This window comes from Eulemur rufifrons, chromosome 7, assembly GCF_041146395.1.
Source record: "Eulemur rufifrons isolate Redbay chromosome 7, OSU_ERuf_1, whole genome shotgun sequence".
Classification (NCBI taxonomy): Eukaryota; Metazoa; Chordata; class Mammalia; order Primates; family Lemuridae; genus Eulemur; species Eulemur rufifrons.
The window spans coordinates 282,205,373-282,227,670 of record NC_090989.1 but is presented as its reverse complement, the minus strand read 5'-3'; the positions used below and the strand labels follow the sequence as shown (position 1 = coordinate 282,227,670).

General features: G+C 41.9%; 1 protein-coding gene across 2 annotated transcripts in view; it reads left to right on the top strand.

The window, feature by feature from the left end:
- Positions 1-22,298, top strand: part of MED27 (mediator complex subunit 27) — a 197,033-nt gene that overhangs the window by 150,010 nt on the left and 24,725 nt on the right. The window contains exon 5 of one of the 2 annotated variants that reach the window (XM_069474770.1): positions 15,010-15,117. The exons of the other annotated variant lie outside the window; for it this stretch is intronic. Coding sequence (XP_069330871.1) covers positions 15,010-15,117 — 108 coding nt within the window. The remainder of the gene's footprint in view (positions 1-15,009; positions 15,118-22,298) is intronic. 2 annotated transcript variants of the gene reach the window in all.

The window sequence follows — 22,298 nt, the reverse complement described above, 5'->3', positions numbered from 1 at the left end:
CACCATGAATATTATTTCAATAACTGCTACTACTTGATAGGCCTACTATGTGCTCAGAACTCTATTTGGCACTTTAAAATATGCTTATTTATTTGATTTTCACACCAACCCTCAATGGAAAATATCACCATTTTATAGATGAGAACACTGAGACTTGGAAGGTTCAATAACTTGTTCAAGGTCACATGAGTGGTGGAGCTGGGATTGGAAGTAAGATCCACAAAATGCCAAAGTCCTGATCTTGTCTTTCACCTTCTGCGGCTATCCGTGAAAAGGTCACAAGCATTCAAAGAAATACAAGAAGTTCCTAGTACATGTAGGTGAATAGGGGAAATGTATTGAAATAAGTTTTTTTTTTTTTTTGAAAGCTTTTTTAAAAAATAATGGTTTTGATAAGATTTAATTTTGGTAGGAAATGCTTTCTGAAAATACTTTTGACTTTCCCAGTTCTATTTTCTTCCTCCACACACCGGCTTTATCAAATGATTGTTTTGTTGATAAATTTAGTGTGCAGTTGGGACTTATATGTAGATTGTACCTACCCTCAAAGGGAGAGAGGATTTTATAGTTTCCATTCATTCTCATTAAAATCAGAACATTTGCATCTTAACTTTTACATCTTGTTCCAGGAATTTTAAGCAGTCTGATTGTATGGAAGTGGGTCATATTAATTGCAAATGGGCTAGACATCTGTTCGCTAACATGGAATGATTTTTTTTTTTAGTTCTGTTTTGTTATTATATGTGATCTACCAGAGTGATTAAGTGAGAGTTGTTGGTTATGCTGTTACAAGACTAGGTTTTCAAAGACTTATGATGTAACTGTAAAAATGAATTTAAAAGTGAATCTTTAAAAGTTCTTGAACTGGGAGCAATTAAACACCTTACAGTTGATAGATTTTTATCCACAGTCTGTCAGGGAGCCATTTTCTATCCTTGGAGTCTCTGTTGGTTTTTTGCACAGTGAACCAGGTTTGGTGGGTTCCATACTCTGGGGTAAGGGACTGGGGGGCAGCATTGCTCTCATGCTTCTACCTGCAGGGTGTGAAGTGGGGAGTGAATGAGAGCAGGTGTAGTCTCAAACTGAGAAAATAGGATCCAGGCTGGTGGTGACTGGTTGTATAGGCAAGATAGTTTCTTTCCTGATACTAATGTAACGGTGTTTCCCAAAGTGGTTTTCTTGGAGCACTAATTCTTAAGGAAGTTAATATTAATATGCACAGTAAGTTTAGGAAGCACTCCCAGGTTAAACACAGCTGAGCAAGTTCCTTAATTGCAGTCTTTTTCAGAGCCTTTGCCATGCCTCCATACACTGTGAAGAGGAAAATGTTGTGTACATGGTTCCCCAGATATATTTGACCTCTTTTCATGGAATACGCTTTGGGAAATGTTGTCATGGAGAACTTCCCAAATCCTTATTTTGAAATTAGGAATTCAAGAATCTAATGGCTTTCTTGGCCATATAGTTTGTTTGTTTGTTTTTTGTTTTTTTTTTTTTGAGACGGAGTCTTGCTCTATCACCTAGGCTAGAGTGCCATAGCATCAGCCTAGCTTACAACCTCCTCAGCATCCTAGGCTCAAGCAATTCTCCTGCCTCAGCCTCCCAAGTAGCTGGGATTACAGGTACACGCCACCACGCCTGGCTAATTTTTCTATTTTTAGTAGAGACAGGGTCTCACTCTCGCTCAGGCTGGTCTCAAACTCCTGACTTCGAGTGATCCTCCTGCCTTGGCCTCCCAGAGTGCTAGGATTACGAGCGTGAGCCACCACGCCTGGCCTTTCAGTCATATCATTTAATGCAGAGTCTTGGTTCCTCAGGGTGGTCGGCTCAGCCATCTTACCCTGCTGAACTTTGCAGGACCTGGCTTTTTTCAGAGTGGCCAGTTCCACGCCAGTGGTGCCACTGGCTCAGCCTGGGGTGCAGAAGGGAAGTGGGGACCTCTGCATAGCCCTGCATGTCCGTGTTTGACAAAAAGAGGAAGATGATAGATGATTAGCAGCAGTGATTAGGGAAGGGCAAGTAAAATATGTCAAAGATGGAAAGTGTTCTGGAGTTAGTGACATTTTTCCTGCAGTAGTTTCCTGACTCTGTGCTACGCCTGCTACCTAGGATGGGCTTAGTCAGCATTTGTTGAATGAATAAATTATTAGGTGCTCTAAGATCTTTGCTAAAAGATTATATCTAATGTTGATGTACCGTCATATTCTGCTTGAAGTTAGTTGCCAAGTGTATATAATCTTTCACACCTTCTAGAATCAAAGGTTAAAACATGAGAACTTTTCTTTTCCTGCAAATAACAGATGTCCTTTTCCTACAGAAATATCTACTGCCTTGCCACAAAGCAGATGTTACTGGGCATTATTATTCCAGGAGTGGGAATGGATTTGAACCAATTGATCCAAACCCTTGCTCCCGTCTCTCTTAGAACCAGTGACAGAAAGCTGACACATGTAAGGGGTGATGTGATATCTGCTACCATGGGACCAAGCAAAGCTTGTTGGCTCACAAGAGGGGTGAGGCTACAATTTGAACCTGTGACCCTGACCTCATTAACTTCAGGCATCTGAAGCACTGGCATTCCGTATCTTACTGCTGAAATCCTTCTCCTAGTGCTTAGTGGCACTCATTTCTCATTTAGTCCTCTCCTGCAGCCTACGGCTTGTTACCCAAAGGAAGGATCACTTGCTCACCCTTAATATGGGGAAATCATTTAGAGCACTTAATTCGTGTTGACTCTTTATTGGTGCACTATTGCAATTAAGTTAGATTAATGAAAGGTAAATTCCAGTCTATACATGAAAAAAAATCTCTTGTAAAGATCCTAATTAGTATGTGTGTTTATTTAGCCTCTCATGGTTTAATTGCATCCCATCTTGCTATTTACAAACAGGCATCATTAAAGAATAATGAGTGTGTGAAGAGCATTAATACTAGCAGCAGATGAGGTAACTGGAGGTTGGGGGAGGAGGGCAGATGGGAAGTCTGCTGGTTTCTATTATTTTCGAATGGAGGAGAATGCAAAATGATCCTCCGAACCAGTCCAGGAGACAGGACAGAGCAGACATTATGCAAGGCAGAACCCTGTCCTTTGGCTGCAAAGAGTTGGGCTGCTTTTAATTTGTTGCTGCAGTGTAATCTGTAAAGGTGAGCAAACACTCACACAGTTGTCTGTGACCTTAGCTGTAACTGTTTAGGTGGAAGCTCCTCTTCTCAGCACTGCATTACAGGACATCTGCATTTTAAATCAATGAGGATTCCCTGGGAATACTGAAAAAGCCGTGCAAAGTTTGGGGCTTCCCTTGTACAACTCAGCTGTGGGCTCTTCAGCAGCCTTTTTAAAAAATACACAATGTAAATACATTGAGAAGTAGGTTTATGATATTTCACTGGCACCCCAATATCACATTCAAATTTTACATAATTTGCAGTCATTCCTTGAAGTTATGAAGCAATTTTATCTTTTTTAGGTGGATGTTTAATCATTTGTATTCTCTTCTAATGTGGTTTAGAGGTAGAAAAGCTGAGATTCCAAATGGGATAGCAATGAAACAGAAGGAAAAGAGAATGATACAGAAGAGTCCAGTAATAATAATACATTTCTATCCTTTGTTGCATAATTCTCTAATTCTTGGTGTAAACTAAAATTTTCTCATTAATCGGGAGTAAGGTATAGGGGTAGAAGTGGTAAATTTAAGAAGAAAGTGTTGCAGAGTCCTGGTCATATAATGCTTATAGGAATAAGCAAGACTCTTAAATACCAGCACCTCAGTTTCCCCATATGTTATGGTTATCATTGCAAAGAGTTTTGTAAATGCATTCTATTTAAATGCAAATTGCTACTGTTCAAACCATATTAAAGCCTTAGATTTCTCCAGGGGTTGCTAGGTGAGTTGAAGTCCAGGGTTTAATTTATTTAAAATCAGGTTATAGGAATTCACAGTTTTCAGTACATTTTATGTTTTTCTTCAAACACACTACAGTTTAATTTTAAGCTACCCTAAATAGAAGCAAATAAAAAGAAAAATTTTTCAGTATTCCAATTCCTGCATGTATGTAAGGACACAGATAGCTGCATTATCAAACACAGAAGAGCCCAAACAGGGTTGTGTGGATGTCTCTTGTTGTTGTTAACTTGCAACTGTTCCATTTTCAGCTCACAGAACTGTGGGGCATATTTTTCCATTCATATTAATTGGATTTTAAAGTGACCTTGTCCATGTATTGATTTGAATTAAAATTTTCTACATCAAGGTCAAGTTGGCATACATCCTACAGACGAAATATTAAAAAGCCAAGTGCTGCCTAACAGGGTATCGACAGAAGAAGTGAAGAATTAACAGAGCCAGCTTTGCCACAGAGGGCACTATGTACCATTCTAACAAAAGTGGCAAGTGGCAGATCTGTGTGGGGACCACCTTCACCTGGACTTGAATCTGCCTTGTCAGAGGACAGTTCCTATATAAGTTCATGGGCCCATCTTCTTTGGGGAAGAACATCCCTGAGCACCTATGTGAGTTTAGGATGCGCCTTCATCTCACCTGAGATTCACACAGGCCACCTTGAAAAAGAGAGCCCATTAAGATCACTCATAAACCTGAACTGTCCGTAGCCCAGCCCTCAGCTGTGAGAGCCAGTCACTGAATTGCCCTTTACCATCTCTTCACTTAGATATTTCAAAAGTATCTTAAACTTAGTAAAAAGGAAGGGAATTTTTTCCCTCCCTGATTTTTCCCTCCTCCCTCCTCATCTCAATAAATAGCAAAACCATTTACCTGGTGCTCAAGCCAAAAACCTAGAAGCTTCCTTAGTTTCCTCACCTCTCTTACCCAGTCCATCAGCAAATCATGTCAGTTCCTAAGCCCAGTGGCTTCTCACTGTCTCTACTACTACTGCCCTAGTTGACGCTGCCATCATCCCCTCTCACGGTCTCTCCATTCCTTCTCCTGATCCCTCCACAAAGCAGCCAGAGGGGTGTTCTTTTAAAAGCACACATCAGACATATTATTCATCTGCTGAAAGCCCTGTGGTGGCTTCCATTTCACCCTGACAAAACTAAGCTCCTTATCAGGGCCTCAAAGGCTCTTCATGGTCAGCTTGGCCTGCCTGTGCCCAGTGCAGGCCTCTCTCGCCTTCCAGCCAGCCTCCTTCTGTGCCCAGGACGCCCACATGCTTCTCCCTCAGCCCAGGAGGCTGTGCCCCAGCACTAGACATGAACGACCTTGGTCTGACCAGTAGGTTTCAACCAAACTTGAACCAATGCCTTTGTCCAGCTTTATTGTCTTCACAGTCCCATGTCGATCAAATATTGTTTGTTTATTGTCTACCCACAGTCCCCTCCCCTCCAACAATGTACAAGCATAAGAGCACACGTCGTTTCATTCGCTGCTCCATCTCTAGCCCTTAGGACAGCACTTGGCTTGTGGTGGGTGCTTAATAAGTATTTGAGTGAATGAGTGAACAAATGAATAATTGAATGATCTGATCTAAATGTCATTTTTTCACTCAGAAGTATTACCTAAATAATCTCTCTTTAAGCTGGCCCCCTTTTGTTCATTTCCTTTATAACTCTTCGTAATTTATATTTCTATATTTATGTACTTCTTTGTTGCCTATCTTCTCCTCTAAACTGTTAGCTCTTTGAATGTCTATTTCATTTATCTCTCAGAGTGCCTGATGCCTCGCCTGTACACAGCATGTATTTAACAAATATCTGCTGGATAAATGGAAGGAAAGAAGGAACTGGAAGGGCAAGCCTTACAATCCAAGGTAGCTCTAGGTTCTGGTGTGCACCTGTGTGTCTCCCCCTTCCTCCTCTCCCCCATCCCTTCTCTCCTCCCCACCCTGCCTCTTCCTAGATAGCCTCTTTCTCGTGTTGGTGCTATGTTTTATTCCCAGTCTTCTCCATGTTCTCCAGTCCAAATTCTGGAAGGAGGCAGTTTAACTGGCCTAACCAGTATGAGGCAGAGCCTTCTCTACCAGGCCATTATGTGGGGCTCGTGTACCAGGTACCTAGCTCTGGCCCGCTGGTTCTGCCCCAGCACAGAAAACAGCTGCTTCCCTGGGTGGCAGGTGGTTTCCATGCGACTGGCACATTGTGTGGGGTGGGCTTCATTACTGTCGTGTTCAGTATAAGGTACAGGTGAAGGATGTGTGCTGTCAAGGATTCCTCCTCAAATCTGTTAGGAGCAATTTGACATTGACATTTTCCGTATGTTCAAGAAAACAGCAGCTTCCCATTTTGCCAGTTAACCTGTATCCCCCTTTATTCACATAAGATCTTTTTGGAATCAGAGGCCCTATATTTGTACAGGCATTGGCATTAGTTCTGTATTCTTGTTCCTTGGAAGGGCTATATTTTATATATTTGAATATACGTTTTATAAATTAAATGAACTAATTTTATTTTGACAACGTAGAGGGATTTTCCATAACACTGCAAGGGGAAGCCCAGAGGTAGCATGAAACCAAGATTAGGAAGCACAATTCTCTGTTCTGTCTTTATTTCTCTGTATTATGTGTGAACTTTTGTTATTGTTGAGGGAGAGACAGAGAGATGAGATAGAAAGATTGTGAAGAATTTTATGTTTATAATATAAAATAGAAAATTGTTTCACAACCCTTCCTAGTCATGAAACCTTCTAATGACACTTGGCAAATGGATTTGTCCTCTGTGATGAAATTCCCCTCCAACCAGGGCAGTTTGGAATTTAGAAGAGAGGAAGGAGTTAAGGAAAGTCAGAAGTGCCCAAATTGTTAACACTGAGGGTTCGTTAGCAAGTGATTCTAATTCACTCATCAATGGAATAAGCCACCTCACAAAAAATAAACCCTGACCTGGGCACAGGCATTACTCATGCCTGTAATCCCAGTGACTGACGAGGCTGAGGTGGGAGGATTACTTCAGGCCAGGAGTTCAAGACCAGGCTGGGCAACATATCGAGACCCTCATCTCTGAAAAGAAAAGAAACCTTGTCTTGTTAGGCAGGGTGTTTTATAATTATTAAAAATAAAGACAACAGTGCTAATAAATTGCTACCATACCATGAGTGCCCACTGAGTGCCAATAGTGACTCTCCTGGGTACTTAAAAGCACTAGCTGACCAGTCCCTAAGAGGGTTCCAGTTAGGAGATGAGAAAGCGAAAGCTCATGTGGGTTGCTTTTCCCAGGGCCACACTGCTCAATACATGGCAGAGGCAGAATCTAAACCTGGGTCCCCGGCCCTTGTCCTATGCTGCCTTTCCCCCGTGACCAGAGGAAAGGTGGGAGTAGGCCAGCATGACCACTGACAGAGCCCTCACCTTGTTTCGGTCACAGTGCTAACTAAGCATCTCATGTGTACAGTGTCATTCCCTCCTGGGTTGATGGGCAAGAAAACTGGGGTTTCAAGAGGGTAATTTACATGCCCAAGGTCACAGCCAGGAAGGAACAGTGCTGAGATCTAAACTCAGGTCTGTTTTTCCTCCCTGAGTCCGTACTCCCGTGCTCTCTTGCCTAGCTGTCAAAGTAGGTTTTCTGACTTACTGGTTAACAGACCATAAAGTCAGCTTACCTGCCTCATTTTTCCTGGGTCCTTGTAAAAAGGATAAATATAATTCACCTCTTAGGGCTATGACGATTTTGTATCTCGAGTCTAGTCTATACATGGGAGTCACTCTTCAGTTTCATTTTTCCTTCCATATATTGCATTATGTTATGCTACTTTTTATCATCAGAGGCACAACTGGATCCGTTCCGTTGAGCAAAATGAGTGACCTTCAGCTTGGAAGAACATCAGTTTTATCTTGGACAGTCCCTCAAGTTGCCCTCTTGGTTTCCAAGTCACATAGCCCCATTTTGTTTTTATGATCTGGTTACTGTCCTCATTGCATACCAGTGGCCTCCTCTTCCAAGACACTGCAGACAGTTTATCTTCTCAGCCCCAGCTCTGCCAGAGTTTCAGCTTTTCAGAATTGGTCTGTCTCAGTTTTCTCTTGGCTATATCCAGTTTTACAATTTTCCTAGAAAGAAGCAACAGCCAGTTTCCCTCATCCACTTGCTGTTGCAGCTTCTCGAGGCCTGCTATTAAGAGAACGATTCCACCCAGCACGAATCTGTCAGGGCTACCCATACCTAGCAGCTGTGCAGAATGCAGAGGGCTAACTTTTTTTTTAAATGCTAAAATTAAATGAAGCAAGTACTGTATTAGCATCTTAGAGATTGGGTCAGGAGTATGTACATAAAGTTATTTATAGGGAAGCTTGGAGTCTTGTGAAGCAAGGTTTATGAGCAGAGTCCAAGAGAGGATTGCGGGGTGGTTGGAGGATTCAGTGACTCAAGGCTCTTTGGTCACTGTTACTTGTGATTTAGAGATACAGGGGTAGGGTGATGGGCCAGGCATGAGATGAGGAATCAGCAAGAAGCAGCTTCTGGACCTGCACAGAAAAGCAATGACCTTGGACTCAAATCTTTCAAAACTTCAGCTTCCTTCTATTAAGAATGGAGATAAGACACTCCCTGGGCTACATCCTGGGATTCTTAGAGGAATAAGCTGCAGCCCCATGAGCATGGACCTGTCCTTGTCGTAGAGCAAAGGAGTAAGTAAGTCTGCATTATTTGGAGAGGAAAACTCCCAGGAGTCAATGAAAAGTCTGGGTGGCACTGAGCATTTTTTTCAGACCATACCCAAGAACATCTCTTGGAGAAGAATCCCACAGAACACCATTTGGGGACTTCTTTGTGTGCAACCAACTCCACCCTTTCAAAACGGGCAGTAAGTGGGCAGGCACTGAACCAAGCGTTTTCTGATTGTGCCAGACAGTTCAGTGATGCAGTGTCCTCCTCCCTCAAAATTCCTCAATTACACCAGAAGCTCCACATGACGTAGCACTTAGGTACCCTCCAGTTGTTTCAGGCCGTATGTTGGTTTTATCACCCTTAAGGTAGGAGCCATATTTGATACTTCTTAACCCTCCTAGGCCACTGTTTACCCCTTGAAAATGGGAGAGTTGGAGAAAATGATTTTTTAAATCCTCTCTAGCTCTACAGTTATATGATTCTTTGAATCAGTGGCCTTGCCCAGTGTTGCACACAGCACAAAAACACTTACTCGACAAAGAAATGCTTATTGGGATGATTCGCCTTAATCTGGTTTTTTCTTTGGAATTAGTACAAAGAAGGATCTTAGTACTGTACTGAAGGAAAGCAGTTCCTAAACTTCCTTTAGGTGTGCCTGTCTTTCCTTCCCCCCACCACCACCTCTCCCTCCTTCCCTTGTCTTCCCTCCCTTCCTTCTACACTTTGAAAAACATCATTTAACCTACAGCAAGACCCCTCAAGTGTACCTACGTATCAGACTTTTACCTTGTTTGTACGTGGAAAAGAACATTCATGGATGGCTTTATATGAATAGTTGGCTTCTTTTTTTTTTTTTTTTTTTTAATAACATACCCCTTCTGCAAAGCAGGGCTCAGACATACAGTAGTTTGTCTAAGTGACAAATCCTGTGCTGTCCCCCTTCACCTCCCACACACGTGCTTTCTGCCAGGTCAGGGGTGCCATCTGGTCCTGAGTTCCTCATGCAGGTAAGCTTTTGGTCAGCTGACCTCCCCTGAATCCTAGACATAGATACTGCTCAGTCTCAAAGTGCTTTCCCCCCTGCACATGCTCTGGAGGAATGGGGTTTTAAGTGATCAGCTTCTCTCACCTTCTGAGCTTACATGGTCAACACTGCAACCAGCAGACTTGTTAGGTTTTTGTTAGACATCAGTTGTTGGCAGAGTTGAACTAAATACTTCTTCTATTAACCTTTAACATTCTTCCACTTTTCCTTCCCTGTCTTGTACCTTGCCTTGCCACACTGTACTGGAAATTCTTTTAATGGAATTCAGCTTGGCAGGCAACTGCTGGAAGACCAGATAGAGAAGACTGCCAATTTCAGCCCTGGCTGCCCAGAAGGCTGCTGACCCTGACAAGGGGCTAGGCAGTGGCAGCATTTCTAAATGCACTTCTGAAAGGGTTACGACCAGCACAGGAGGCCAGCTCAGCTTCCTTTTCAAGTGCATGTTCATTCCTACTCAGGAAGCATAGTGCCTCCTCTGATTCTCTTTACAATAAGTAGTGAGTGAGCTCTTTGGAAATGTGCTGCTCGGTATAGAAAAGTGTTACCTTGGCAACAGCAAGCCCACTTCATTACCAGATGGCATTAGCTTTTATTTGGGTATCTCATAGCATTTGCCAAGAACCAACCTGTAGCCCCTGTCAGTGGGCATTTTGCTTCTGACAGTGACCAGCATTGGCTAGTTTGTGGAATTATGTCCATTGGCCTGTATGTGATGCATTGCCATATCAGTCGATCAAAAGTCCAAGGTCACTACGACCTGGTGCATTCCGATACGGTAGAAACCCGCACATTCCAGATATGTGAGAATCTGAATCATCGTAGCGCGACGTTAGGGCTGGACGGAACATTAGAGAACATGTATTAACCTCCTTCTTGATGGCAGGGCTGGAAGGGCTCAGTGTTACCCTTTCTACTACACCAAACTCTGAAGAAAAAGGAGAGCTAACCAGCTGTTGAGCTTTGTTGTGCGCCACACTGCTAGCCACTAGTTTTATGTGGATCATCCTCTTAAATTTCCTCAACAGGCCCCTCCACATTTCAAAGCTCAGTAAACAGGCACGAGCAGTTTTCTGAGTTGTCCTGGGTCACACTACTTGGAAGTGACATGGTTAGGACTGAAGCCCAGTGCAAGAGTACAAGCACTTGACCTTCACACTGGATGGCCATCACTGGGGTTGGCGAGGTCAGGCTAGATCAGGCACGTGGCACCTAAACTGCCTGACTGTGCTCAGCGGTCACTCATCGGACCCCACAGTTTTGTTCATTCTGCAGGGCCCAGCACAACTGTCTTTCACTCTCAGCAGCTTGTCTTAACCTGGGATATGACAACAGGAGGGAAGATTAACATAAGTGGCAAGTTCACCAACCTGGAGTTCACAGTCTTTCAGGTTCCAGCTTTTATGTTAACTGGCTTCAAATCATTTCACTGCAGCAAAAGTCCAAACAAGGGTTTGGGCCGAGTAACAATAGCTGCCACTAAGAACTGAGCCTGTGCCAAGCCCCACCCCCCATGCCCTCCCCTGTTGATGCGTTGTCCCGTTGGCTCCTTACCGTCATTTTGAGTGGAGGATCATTGTCTCCATTTAGATGGGAGGATGCTGATGTTCAGAGAAGGTAAATAAGTGGGCCAAGTTTTCCAGTAGCAGAGCCAAGACCTGAGTCCAAAGCCCTAAAAGGTTAGGCTTTAAAATATGTGTATTAGGACCATGGTAACAATTCAAAAAGCCACATATCTATACCTGTTCAACTTAGATGAGCTCCAGGATCCTTTCTGGCTCTGTAAAAAATAAGAATTGACAAACTTCATAGAGCTTTATGAATTTGAAATATACTAAAAGTAAACCAGCACAAGACTTCACAACACTTCATAAACCACTACAGCTCCAGAAGCAGTCTTGCCAAAGAAAATCAAACCTGAATCTCACCTAATTACCAATGTGCAGAAAATACAGAGTACGGAAGAACATGTTAAAGTATACCACGGGGACCCCGTCAGCAAAATCCAGACCGTGGGAAACTCTGTAGCAAATAACCCAGTTTCTTCAACAAATAAGATGGGGGAGGGGGTAGAGAGGGAGATACCTGGAGTTTGGGGGAGACCTATGAGACGTGTCTGTCAGTCAGATTGTGTGGACCTTATTTGGCGCCTGATATAAGCAAACTTTTTTAAAGTGGTGTTTATGAGACTACTGGGAATTTGAATACTGACTGAACTGGATGTTTGAAGATGTTAGAGAATTATTGTTTTAGATGTAGGATGGTGTCAGAATTATGCTTTTTTGCTTTCAGAGTCCTTTCTTTTTAGATATATGTAATGAAATAGTTACAGATGAAATGATATCATGGCTGTTACTTGTTTCACAATAACGCAGGGAGGGGAAAAAGGAAGTGGTGACATAACACTGGCCATGAGTTGGTCATCATTGAAGGTGGGATGGGCCTGTGGGGGTTCTTTATCCTCTTTAATTTACTTTTGTATGTTTTTAAATCTTCCATAATAAAGGTTTTTAAAAATCAAACTGGTATTTCAGGGGGAGGATTACTAGATTTGATTTTGTTTTGATTTTATAGCTCCCATTGCTGACAAGAACAAAGTAAAATAAGTGTGTTCATACCTTTCTGGTCGGCATAACCCTGTGGTTAGCAGCTGGGTGGATTGTATCAAAAGCCTTAAGATATTAGTACTGTTACCCCGGTAATGACAATTCTGCTAATCTATCCTAAGGAAATGATCCCAAATATAGTGAAGGTTTTATGAATAAAAGTGCACATTGCAGCCATATTTATATTAGGAGAATCCTGGAAGCAACTTAAATGTCCAAAATAGGAGAACGGTTAAAGAAACTATAGTATATCCACTCAATAGAATGCCATGCTGCATTTAACACTATTTTGTAAGACTGCATAGCAATGTGGAACAATGCTTGTCATCATTATAAGTAAAAATTTGATTTGAAATTTTACGTATATAGCTGCAATTATAGCCATGTTAAAAATTCAAAAGCCATAAATCTTTGGTAATAAAAAGATTAAAAGAAAATACCCTAAGTGTTATGGTGATTATCTATCTTTGTATGGGAAGACTGAACAATTATCTTCTTTTTTCCTCTAATTTTAGATTTTTCCATAGTAAACATTTATTTTTTAACTTTTTTAATATTAACTTTAAAATATCAAAATTAACTTTTAAAACAAAATATAAAAGTTTTAAATATTTTAAATATAAAAGTTTTAGTGTGTTTTTCTGAAATCCATCTTTTCTATGGCCATACCACCCCAAGCCTGCCCAATCTCATCTGAACTCCATTTTAAGAAACTTAAGAAATTACTAAGGCAATTTTTCAGTTAAAGTCAGCTAGAGTTGATGATTTTAGGAAACAATTAGCTAGTTATCTACACTTATTAGCAAAGAGAATTAAAATGTGCAGTTGAAAATGGTGGCCCTTAGAGAAGGTGTGTGAGAAGCCATTGATTTCAGTACATGTAATTAAAAAACTATAACTCGATTGCTCTCCTTCCCTCCCTTCCTTCCAATAGGCTGCTTGTTGACAAAACACAGAGTTGCTGATCCTGCTTTTGTGGTTTACTGGCCTCCTTAGATAGTGCTTTTCAGTTACACAAAAAATGACCCATCGAATATTACTTAGTGTGACAATATTTTAAAATACTATACAGAAATAAGGTATTTTTTACTAGTATTCCCTTAAATGTAAATAAATGTATCATATCTTTTTCTTACTCTGTTTATATTCTTTACCATTTTACATACACAAAAATAGTGACATCAACCCAGCACTTAAAATTATTGAAGGAACCACATGTTGAGGGTGTTCATTGATCCCCCCAGCACTAATCAAGGAAAGAGAAAGGTTGTTCTTGGGACAATGAGCTGAAAAGCTGCAAGGGATGGAGAAATAAGAAAGGATGGTTGAAGGTAGCATCCCAGAAACTGACAGTGGGTGAGATTGGAAGGACCAGGATTGCCACTGGCGGCTGAGGCTCTTGTCACATGCAGACTAGCAGGGCTTTCTTTCAGCTAATTCTGTAATGTCAAAGCCCCATCGGAACAACCCAGACCATGGGCCTTGGGTGGGTCTTGGGCAGGGTGTGCCTCAAGTGTCTCATGTATGAAGTGAAAGGAAAAGGCTTAGCAAAGTATCAGAAAAGTTACAGGAGCCCTTTCTTTGTCTTAGCCCATTTAGTGTTGCTATGACAGAATACCTGAGGCTGGGTAATTTATAAAGAAAAGAGGCTTATTTAGTTCACAGTTCTGCGGGTTGGAAAGTACAAGAAGCATGGTTCTGGCACCTGCTCGGCTGCTGGTGAGAGCTTTCATGCTGTACTGCGTCACAGCGTGGTAGAAGATCAAAAGGGAAATGGACGTGTGCGAAAGAGCAAAGCCCGAGGGGCATCCTGGCCTTATAACAACCCACTATCCAGGGAACTGGCCCGTTCCCGCCAGACCAAGAACTCACTAGCTGGAGAAGGGCACCAAGCCATTCGTGAGAGATCCACCCTCATGGCCCAGACACCTCCCACCAGGCCCCACCTCTTAACACCACCACATTGGGGGTCAAATTTCAACGTGAGTTTTGTTGGGGACAAACAAACCATATCCAAACCATAGCACCCCTAAAGGAAAGGAAGGTGTCGTTTCTATTCTTGGTGCTGAGCCTATTCCAGCAAGCACAGCAGGTTCTTTTTTCCCTGGCATATATGAAACTGCACTTTTTTTAGGTTTTGTTTTTTTTTTTTTTTTTTTACCATAATACATGCTCAAGTTCTAAGAGAGTAAAGGCACTTAAATGTATTTCCAAGATCATGTTTCTTTTTTGGAGATAAAATTCAGCTACTTTCCTTTTACCCTCAGACTTCATTTGGTATTGTTTCTCCACTTTTTATCAGCTATTATAAATAGATCGTTCAACCAAGGGGCATTTGGGTCCTGCCTTTACTCTCTACAGTGTACTCTCCGCATACTCCGTAGGTTTACACAGGGCCATGACATCATATGAAAGTAAATGTGCTCACTAAATCTGAGAATGCCGAATTATAGGATCCTAGCCTTTGAAGAAGATAATCTTAAGATGGGGGGTTACTTTATTCAGTAAAAGTAAACATATGAAACTCATCCTAAGAGTTTATAAGCCAAAAATATAGATAAATTCAGGGTAGTTAGATGTGTCGGAGCCTGCAACATCTTTAAGTGATTATAGAAGAACTTGCTGTGGTTGAGAGTTTGCCCTCCAATGTACAGGGGCAAGCACTGTGACTTTCCTCAGAATGTCCCCTGTGCATTTTCAGAAACAGGATAAGTAGGTGATAGTTTATTCTTATAGTCCTGCCCAACTTCGTGTGATTTGCATGTTCAAGTGTAAGCTTTCATGTTTGTATGCACTTATTTTGACAGGTGACCTTGGGAAAGGTTTTGAAAGTGATTGTCGTCATGCGGAGCTTGTTCATTGATCGAACAATAGTAAAGGGGTATAATGAAAATGTCTACACAGAAGATGGCAAGGTAAGCATTCTGGAGTCTTATTTTTCCCTTTGTTTTCTGTATCCTAGAGCAAATGTTGTAGAGTCCCGGATGAATGACATTAAAAACTAGCAATCATAGCTGAAATGATCAACAAATGTAGATTTGTCAGATGAACACTTTACAAAAAAACATTCCATTCTCTGTGCTTGCATTTTTCATCAAGCCTCTGCTCTTTCCTCTAAGCCTGATGCCTTAGTTGAATTTCTAATTTATCACCTTAGACCCCAGTTGCCTCATTAAACGTGTCTTCTGAGGAAATGGATTTTTTTTTTCCAAGTCAAGCAGCTCATCAATAGCCCAGGGTTCAGCGTTTTGCTTTTCCTAGAACCATGAGGAAAATTCGAGTTAGTTTGATACCACCTGATGACACTCTTTTTCCATGAAACTAACAAGTAGCCCTCAGGAAGTTGCCTGTAAACAGCAGCACATACTGAATACTGCTGTTGAAAGAAGATGAGTTATTTCCATGGGTGATTTGTTTCATGGAAAGTTCACCCGTGTGAACCCCTAATTCTTCTGACTGCACACTCTCCATATGGCTCTACAGAGCATCAGAGGATGCTAATAGGAGCTGACAGCCTTCATTTGTGTTTGTGATGAGCACCCAGCCCAGGATACCCACCCTGACTCCTCACTCCCTAGCACTGAGCCCCGGCACCCCCTCCCCCATCAGGAGCCTTCCATTCCCTTCAGGAATCTCTTTAAAATTTAAGAGTTTGTTGGTACTAGCACTCACCACCCAACAGCCACTTTATAATGAGAATATAATGTTTTTCAAAAAAAGGTGATAAATGTGGCTTAACACATAGCAGTGTGTTGTATAAGAAGAGCGGCCCATGACATAATGAGATTTGTGTTTTGAACAAGTAACCCAGCATTTCCGCGTTGCACATGAGTGTTGTCTATGTGGGAAGCTACTGTTCCTCCAAGGACTATGCCAACTTCTTGTAAGTCTCCCCATTGAGAGCCAATCGTTCATTGAGGGGAAGTTTCCCTTTTTTTTTTGTTTGGAAAAACCAAATGTCTTTGGAGCAAGTATGTAAAGTGGGTAATCCTGTGAGCACGGTGGCTTTGCAGGGGGTTCCACACTGTCAGCCACAGAAGCAGCACTTGGGTAGCGTATACCCTCAGAGACATTTATACAGTGGTGTTTACACATGCCATTTTTGTTGGGTTTTTTCAAGGTTGACAACCTTACAGCCATACCTGGTATGAAACGTGGCCTTGCTCGCCAAGGACTTACAAGTGAATTAGAAAGATAAAGAACATAAAAACTAAGTAGTAATCAGGACCATGCTGCTAGAATTATCAAACTCAGGGTGCAAAAGAAGCATAATCTGCATTTAGATTATAAAGAGTGGAGATTTTACCTACTTTACATGATACCTTTAACGTTCTATTTATTTAATTGCCCCATACTGAAAGTGTCCAAAATAATACGCATAAAGCACTTAGCTACCTGGTAAATACTCACTAAATGGTGAGTATTATTTCTATTCTGCACTTACAACTGGGACTTGGAGAATAGTCTCATGTGTATAGTAATTCTAAAGCTTCCTTCTGGTGACGCCTCCTTTCCCCCTTCCCCCGACTTCCTGGCTTCCCAGAGTTTTCTTCTCCCTCTGCCCATTCCTTTTGGCCACTCTCACCCATGTCACCCCACCGTGATTTGTTTCTAGATCAGACTTCTTCCCAGATATCCCGCAAGTTCAGCCCATGCAAAACTAAACTCATCTTTCTCCCTAAACTCATTTTCCCTCTTCTCTTCTTTATCTTGGTTAACGTACCACCACTTAATTGCTTAAACCTTTCTTCCCTTCATCCCTCATGTCTAGTCTGTCAGTGGGTGCTGGCAGTTCTCCCTCTTAAATGTTTCTCACACTGGCCCCTGCTGTCCACCCCCACTCCGCCGGCTCTCATTATCTCTGAAGAACTGCACAAGCGCCTCACTTTGAGTCTCCAGCTCTGCTTCCCTCCACAGTCTGTCCTTCTCTTGGCTTCCAGAGCTGTCTTCCTAAAATACACGTGCAAGTGTATGATTCTCTTGCTTTTCACTGTCTCCCCATTGCCCAAAGCAGCCCTCCCCCAAGTAGGAAAGTAGGATATTAATAGACGTTAGGCACAAAGCAGTTCATGGTCAAACAAGTTAGAGAAACTCTGGGTTAGAGAAAGTTCAGTAGGTTTCTTTACTGTAATTTGCTTTGTGCTTATGAATCTTTCTAGAGGAATATATAATAGGCAGTATTTTCCTAACTTATTTGGCCACCAAATTCTTTCTTTTTTTCTTTATTCTTGGCGTATATTGTGACATTGGTATTTCACAGAACACTTCTGAAAACTTTGGCTTGCAGAATAAAATACAGAATCCTCTGCAAGGCATATAAATGCCTAATGATTGGGCCCCACCTTCCTTTCTGACCTCATCTGCCATCATTCTCATACACATCTTGTCTTACTTTCCAGCCTCTCGCTCCCAGGACATGCCAGATTCTCACAGATTTGTACATTCTGTGCCCTTTGCTATGGGCCAATTACCCCTCCTAGTCCACCTGGCAAACTTTTACTCTTCCCTTTATACTAGCGCTTCCTTCCCCTCCTGTCCCATCTTCCCAGAAGCCTCCTGTAGGTGCACCATGCTGGTGAGCATGGGCTCTGGAGTGGCAGACCCAGGTTTCATTATTGCTATACACATAGAATTTTGAACAGCCTTTTGCCAGTACTGGTATTAATACATCATGACTATTGGTTTACATGTCTACCTTGCAATTAATACAAATTGCAAATACTAACAATATTAGCATATTTTGGTCTCGTAGGCACTACACGAAGCAAACTTAGCTTTAGTGGTTATCAAATCCTCCTAACAGTATCCTGACATAGTACTGCCATTAGACTCATTTTTTACGTAAGGAAACTGAACCCTAGAGTGGTAAAGTAATTTGCCCACAGCCATACAGAGCCAGGTCTCACACCTGCATCTAGCAGGAGCTTTTTGAGGGCATAAGCTCATCCTGACCCTTTGTCCCTGGGGTGTGCCTCAGTGCCTGGAAGACAGTAGAAGCGCAGTCATAGGGGAGGGGTAATGAAGGCCTACCGGGATGTGAAAGTGTTTTAGTGGAATGGCAAAGTAGAGAATCAAAAATGAGAAATGGGGACTAAAAGAAGCAACAGGAGTTGAAGTCATGAGTAAGTCAGAGGATAGAGGAGACACACGTGTTCTCCCGGTGAGAGATTAGCCTGGCTTTTCTGTTCATCAGAAAGAAAATGGGTATGTGTGTAGGAACCGGATCTCAGCTGTGGTTGGCATCAGAAACGTGGTGCAACATTTCTGGAAGCCTCAGGCCTCTTTTACAACTGCATACAGTGGAGCAGTAAGCAGAGACCCTAAAACTGGAAATAGCAAGATGGGAGGAACAGGCCCCTTTGTTAAAGGGTGCATTGACTACATTTTGTAGAGAAGCTCTCAAATGACTATTCTGCCCAGAACCTAATCCTAACCAATTTGATTAGCCCCTTCTTTTTTTCAGAGCACTTTTCAAATGATAAAAATAAAATCATGCAGACATTATTAGTGTTCTATTTTGAGTACCGACACTGGTATGTGTGTACTTATATACATACAGGCATTAGTGCAATTAATATGTTGAAATGTCTGGCACATCCCAAATAAAATGGAATGTTTGGAAGGAGCCATTGGAGCTTGAGGTGTGGTCTGCAAGAACAAATTATTGATTGCAATTTTGCTGTTCTGAGTTGGTGCCTAAGTGGTTGCAGCGAGTGTTTTGCTGCAGTCTCCTGGAGCACAGCCACAGATGCATGGGGCGTGGCTGAGAAAGCCTCCTATGGGCTTAACTTCTGCTTATGCAGTTGTCTGTGTCCTCCAAGCCCAAAGCAACCAGCACATTCTAAAAGGTTTAGTTACCCCTATTGCTATAGTAGTGATCCAGCCCCACCCCCAGTTTCCAGATCCGGCAGGTTTTTCCCCCATCGGAATCCATCCTAGCAAGGCTACTGCTTTGTGCTTTGCAGTAACAACCACCACCACTACCCTAATGTCCTGTCTCTTTACCTGAGGTGCATATTTTTGATACCAAGCACCAGTAGCCTGATTCCTCTAATAAAAAATAAAAACGCTTTTAAAACTTACTGCTATTGGTTGTAATCAGGGAGTAGCAAGAGCCATGACTCAGCATGTTAAAAGGCAAGATTTAAGGTGAGTACCTGGCCATTGTCCTGATTTTATACCAGTCAGACTTAACTGAAAAAATATAAGTGTCTTGGTTGAATTTATCTTATTAGGGGATTTAGGTTATGTTAATGCTATAGCTTCATTAATTACCCCATATCAATAAAAAAGGCAGCTTTTAGCCTCTGAGCGCAAGAGAGGAAAAGAAATGGTGGTATCAAAGGAATCCTTCAAAGACAGCCAGAGCTGTCTCCAGGGTAATTTCTGATCCCTGCATTCTTCCCACTTCAAAGTTGGATGTGTGTGTGTGTGTGTGTGTGTGTTGGGTCGAGGGGGTTGGGGGAAGTTTGAATCTGATTTCTCTAATAAGTGTTGGCATCAGCCCCGTTTGATATTAGATGCAGGGAACATTTTGATTTGTTATAGCCTTTGAAATTGTTCAGACGACCTTCAGAAAAATGGCCTCTTGTTACTTCTAGGGGGAAGGGTGAAAGCCAGGGAAAGGGGAATCCAGTTTAATTCATATGCAGAGGATGCCCTGAAATTGTGCTTTCAGCAGTTTTTTAGTAACAAATGCATGTCCTGATTGAAAGTGAAAAGTTGAAGAATAATAGACCTATAACACTGTGTTCTTAGGTGAGACTTGCTTGCTCTTTATTCTCTGGGAAGGATGGGAGGCTTAAGATGACCACATAGAAGTTTATGGTTTTGAAAGCTTGGGTAACCATGGACAAATCCATCACCTTCGCTGGTTTGTAGTAGTCTACCCAAACTAACATGTCTATCACCTGTTGACCTTGCAAGATGAAGCTACTAAATAAAAGCTTTAAAATTTGAAACTCTTGTGCAGCTTATGAATTTTATTTGAAAGTGTCTGTTCATTTTAGATAATTTAAAATTGATTGTACTGTTTTTTGAAATGAAGTGGAGAATTGATAACTTTCTGATAAGCCGCCACAGTTTTCACTTGCTGGTGAATGAATTTTAGCAGTGGTTGTCACAGCAGTAGGCCTTAAACAGAACCGTGTGAGAGTCCCCCCACGCCCAGAAGAACTGTGCAGGCGATGGCTTAGGAGACGCGCTCAAGTGAGTACTCCACTGAGGCCAGCTGAAAGGCGGGGTAAGGGCTGGGCCTCTGGACACAGACCTAGTTTCAGATTCACCACAAATTAACTATGTGACGTTGGACAAGTTGTTTAACTTTTCTGAGCCTTAGTGTCCTCCTCTGTGAAGTAGAAATTATTTTATCCTCATGCCATTGCTGAGAGGATTTTAAAAGATAATTTAATATAACTTAGATAAGTGCAGGCCAAATGCATCATCACCAGTAAATGGCATCTGCCCTCACTGGTTGTGACGGGAGGTCCTGGTGGTGGTCAGCATCACAGTCAGAATTACCATGCCTGCTGATGTTGACTCCTTCTGATTGTTCTTTTCAGTGAATAAATGTGGTTTCTCGCTATCTTCACTAGTTCTTCTTGTGCATCGAGAGGTCTTTTACCATCTTGGTGTTTTTTGTGAGAGCCGATGTGTCTGTGCTAAAGCAGTTGGTCATCTGTAGGCTTTGTTTTCATTACACTTGAGAATAGACCACATTTCTGCCCCTGAAATACTTACTGCAATCCCTGGAGTCCAGGAAGCTGCTCCCAAGACTGCAGATTCAGCCACCAATTACCACAAGGATGACTCTCCCATTTTCAGATCATTCTGATGCTTGCCCAGAATACTGAGGGGGTGCTTCACGTTCTTCTTTCTGACACTGTAATTCAGAATAATTTCTTGTTCATCAGGCTTAAGGTTTGCAGTTTCCAGAATATTGCAGCCGGCAAAAAAAATTGGTAGCCATGCCTGCCTTTGCCATGAACAAGCTGAAGCTAACAAATACTCACTGAGACCAGTCCTGGCTCCCTGAGATGAATTTCTGAAATCTTCCTGGCCCTGAGGAGAGGCAGGGCATTGATTCCAGAATGCTCATTTAAATGGCTTTCTTTGGCATAAATCTAGCAGAAAATCAAGTACAAACCACCTGCTGTGTGTTCCCAGCAAAAAGGGAACCCATTGTTATTGGATCCCTTTCTTACCATGTGCACCAGGTAAATAGACCATATTATCTAAGGTCCTTCTGTCCCAGATGGTAGGAACTGTTCCCGAGGGTCCTGAATAATATATTTAAACCTCATTTCAAAAAAGAGCAACATCCTCACTTTGAATAAGTGTGGTGGTTTTGAGAATCCACAATAAGGCTAGAGAGTCAACCTTTTAATTAAACCTATGCATATTTCTCCCTAGTTCTTTTTATTATTACTAAAATATTTTACAGACCCTGGAAGGTTTTCAAAATAATTTTCTCTTTTAAATAAAAACTATAAATTTTTAGTCTACACAGATTCTTCCTTTTCTGTTTTTTCGTGACTCTGTGTTTATGTCTTGGTCTGCTTATGTATGATGTGAGCAGGCAGGAAGGATGAACAGTGGAGAACTTCAGAAGAAACAGCTGTGGGCTTAAAATGGAAGAAGAAGTTCGAAATATTAGTTCGAAGTTCAGACATTGATGTTACTCTTCCTCAAATTGAGATTGAGAATCTTTGCTGTCACCCTGTCATCTTGGCAGTGATTTGGGTACAACTAAAAGATGCAAAAAGTTATTCTTATTCATCCTGCAATCCCTGAATAATCTTAAAATGCTGCATTTGTTAAGCCCTGGTCTAAACTGCTGCACTGAGAAAGTAATATGAACCTGATTTATCCTCCCAAATATGTCCAGTTGCCCAACAGTACTTTTCTTCAACAGGATTGATAGGGTAGGGAATTAATTTCATATGTTTCTTTTGAGGTTTCCTTCGGAGTTATCTGGAGGTAACATGTCACTTTCCCCCCTACAAATTGTTAGCCTGTCAAATTAAAATTCTAATGCCTGAAGATTTTTAAGATTCTTACTTCCATCCAGTGGTTTAAGTCCGGGGGTGAGGGAGTG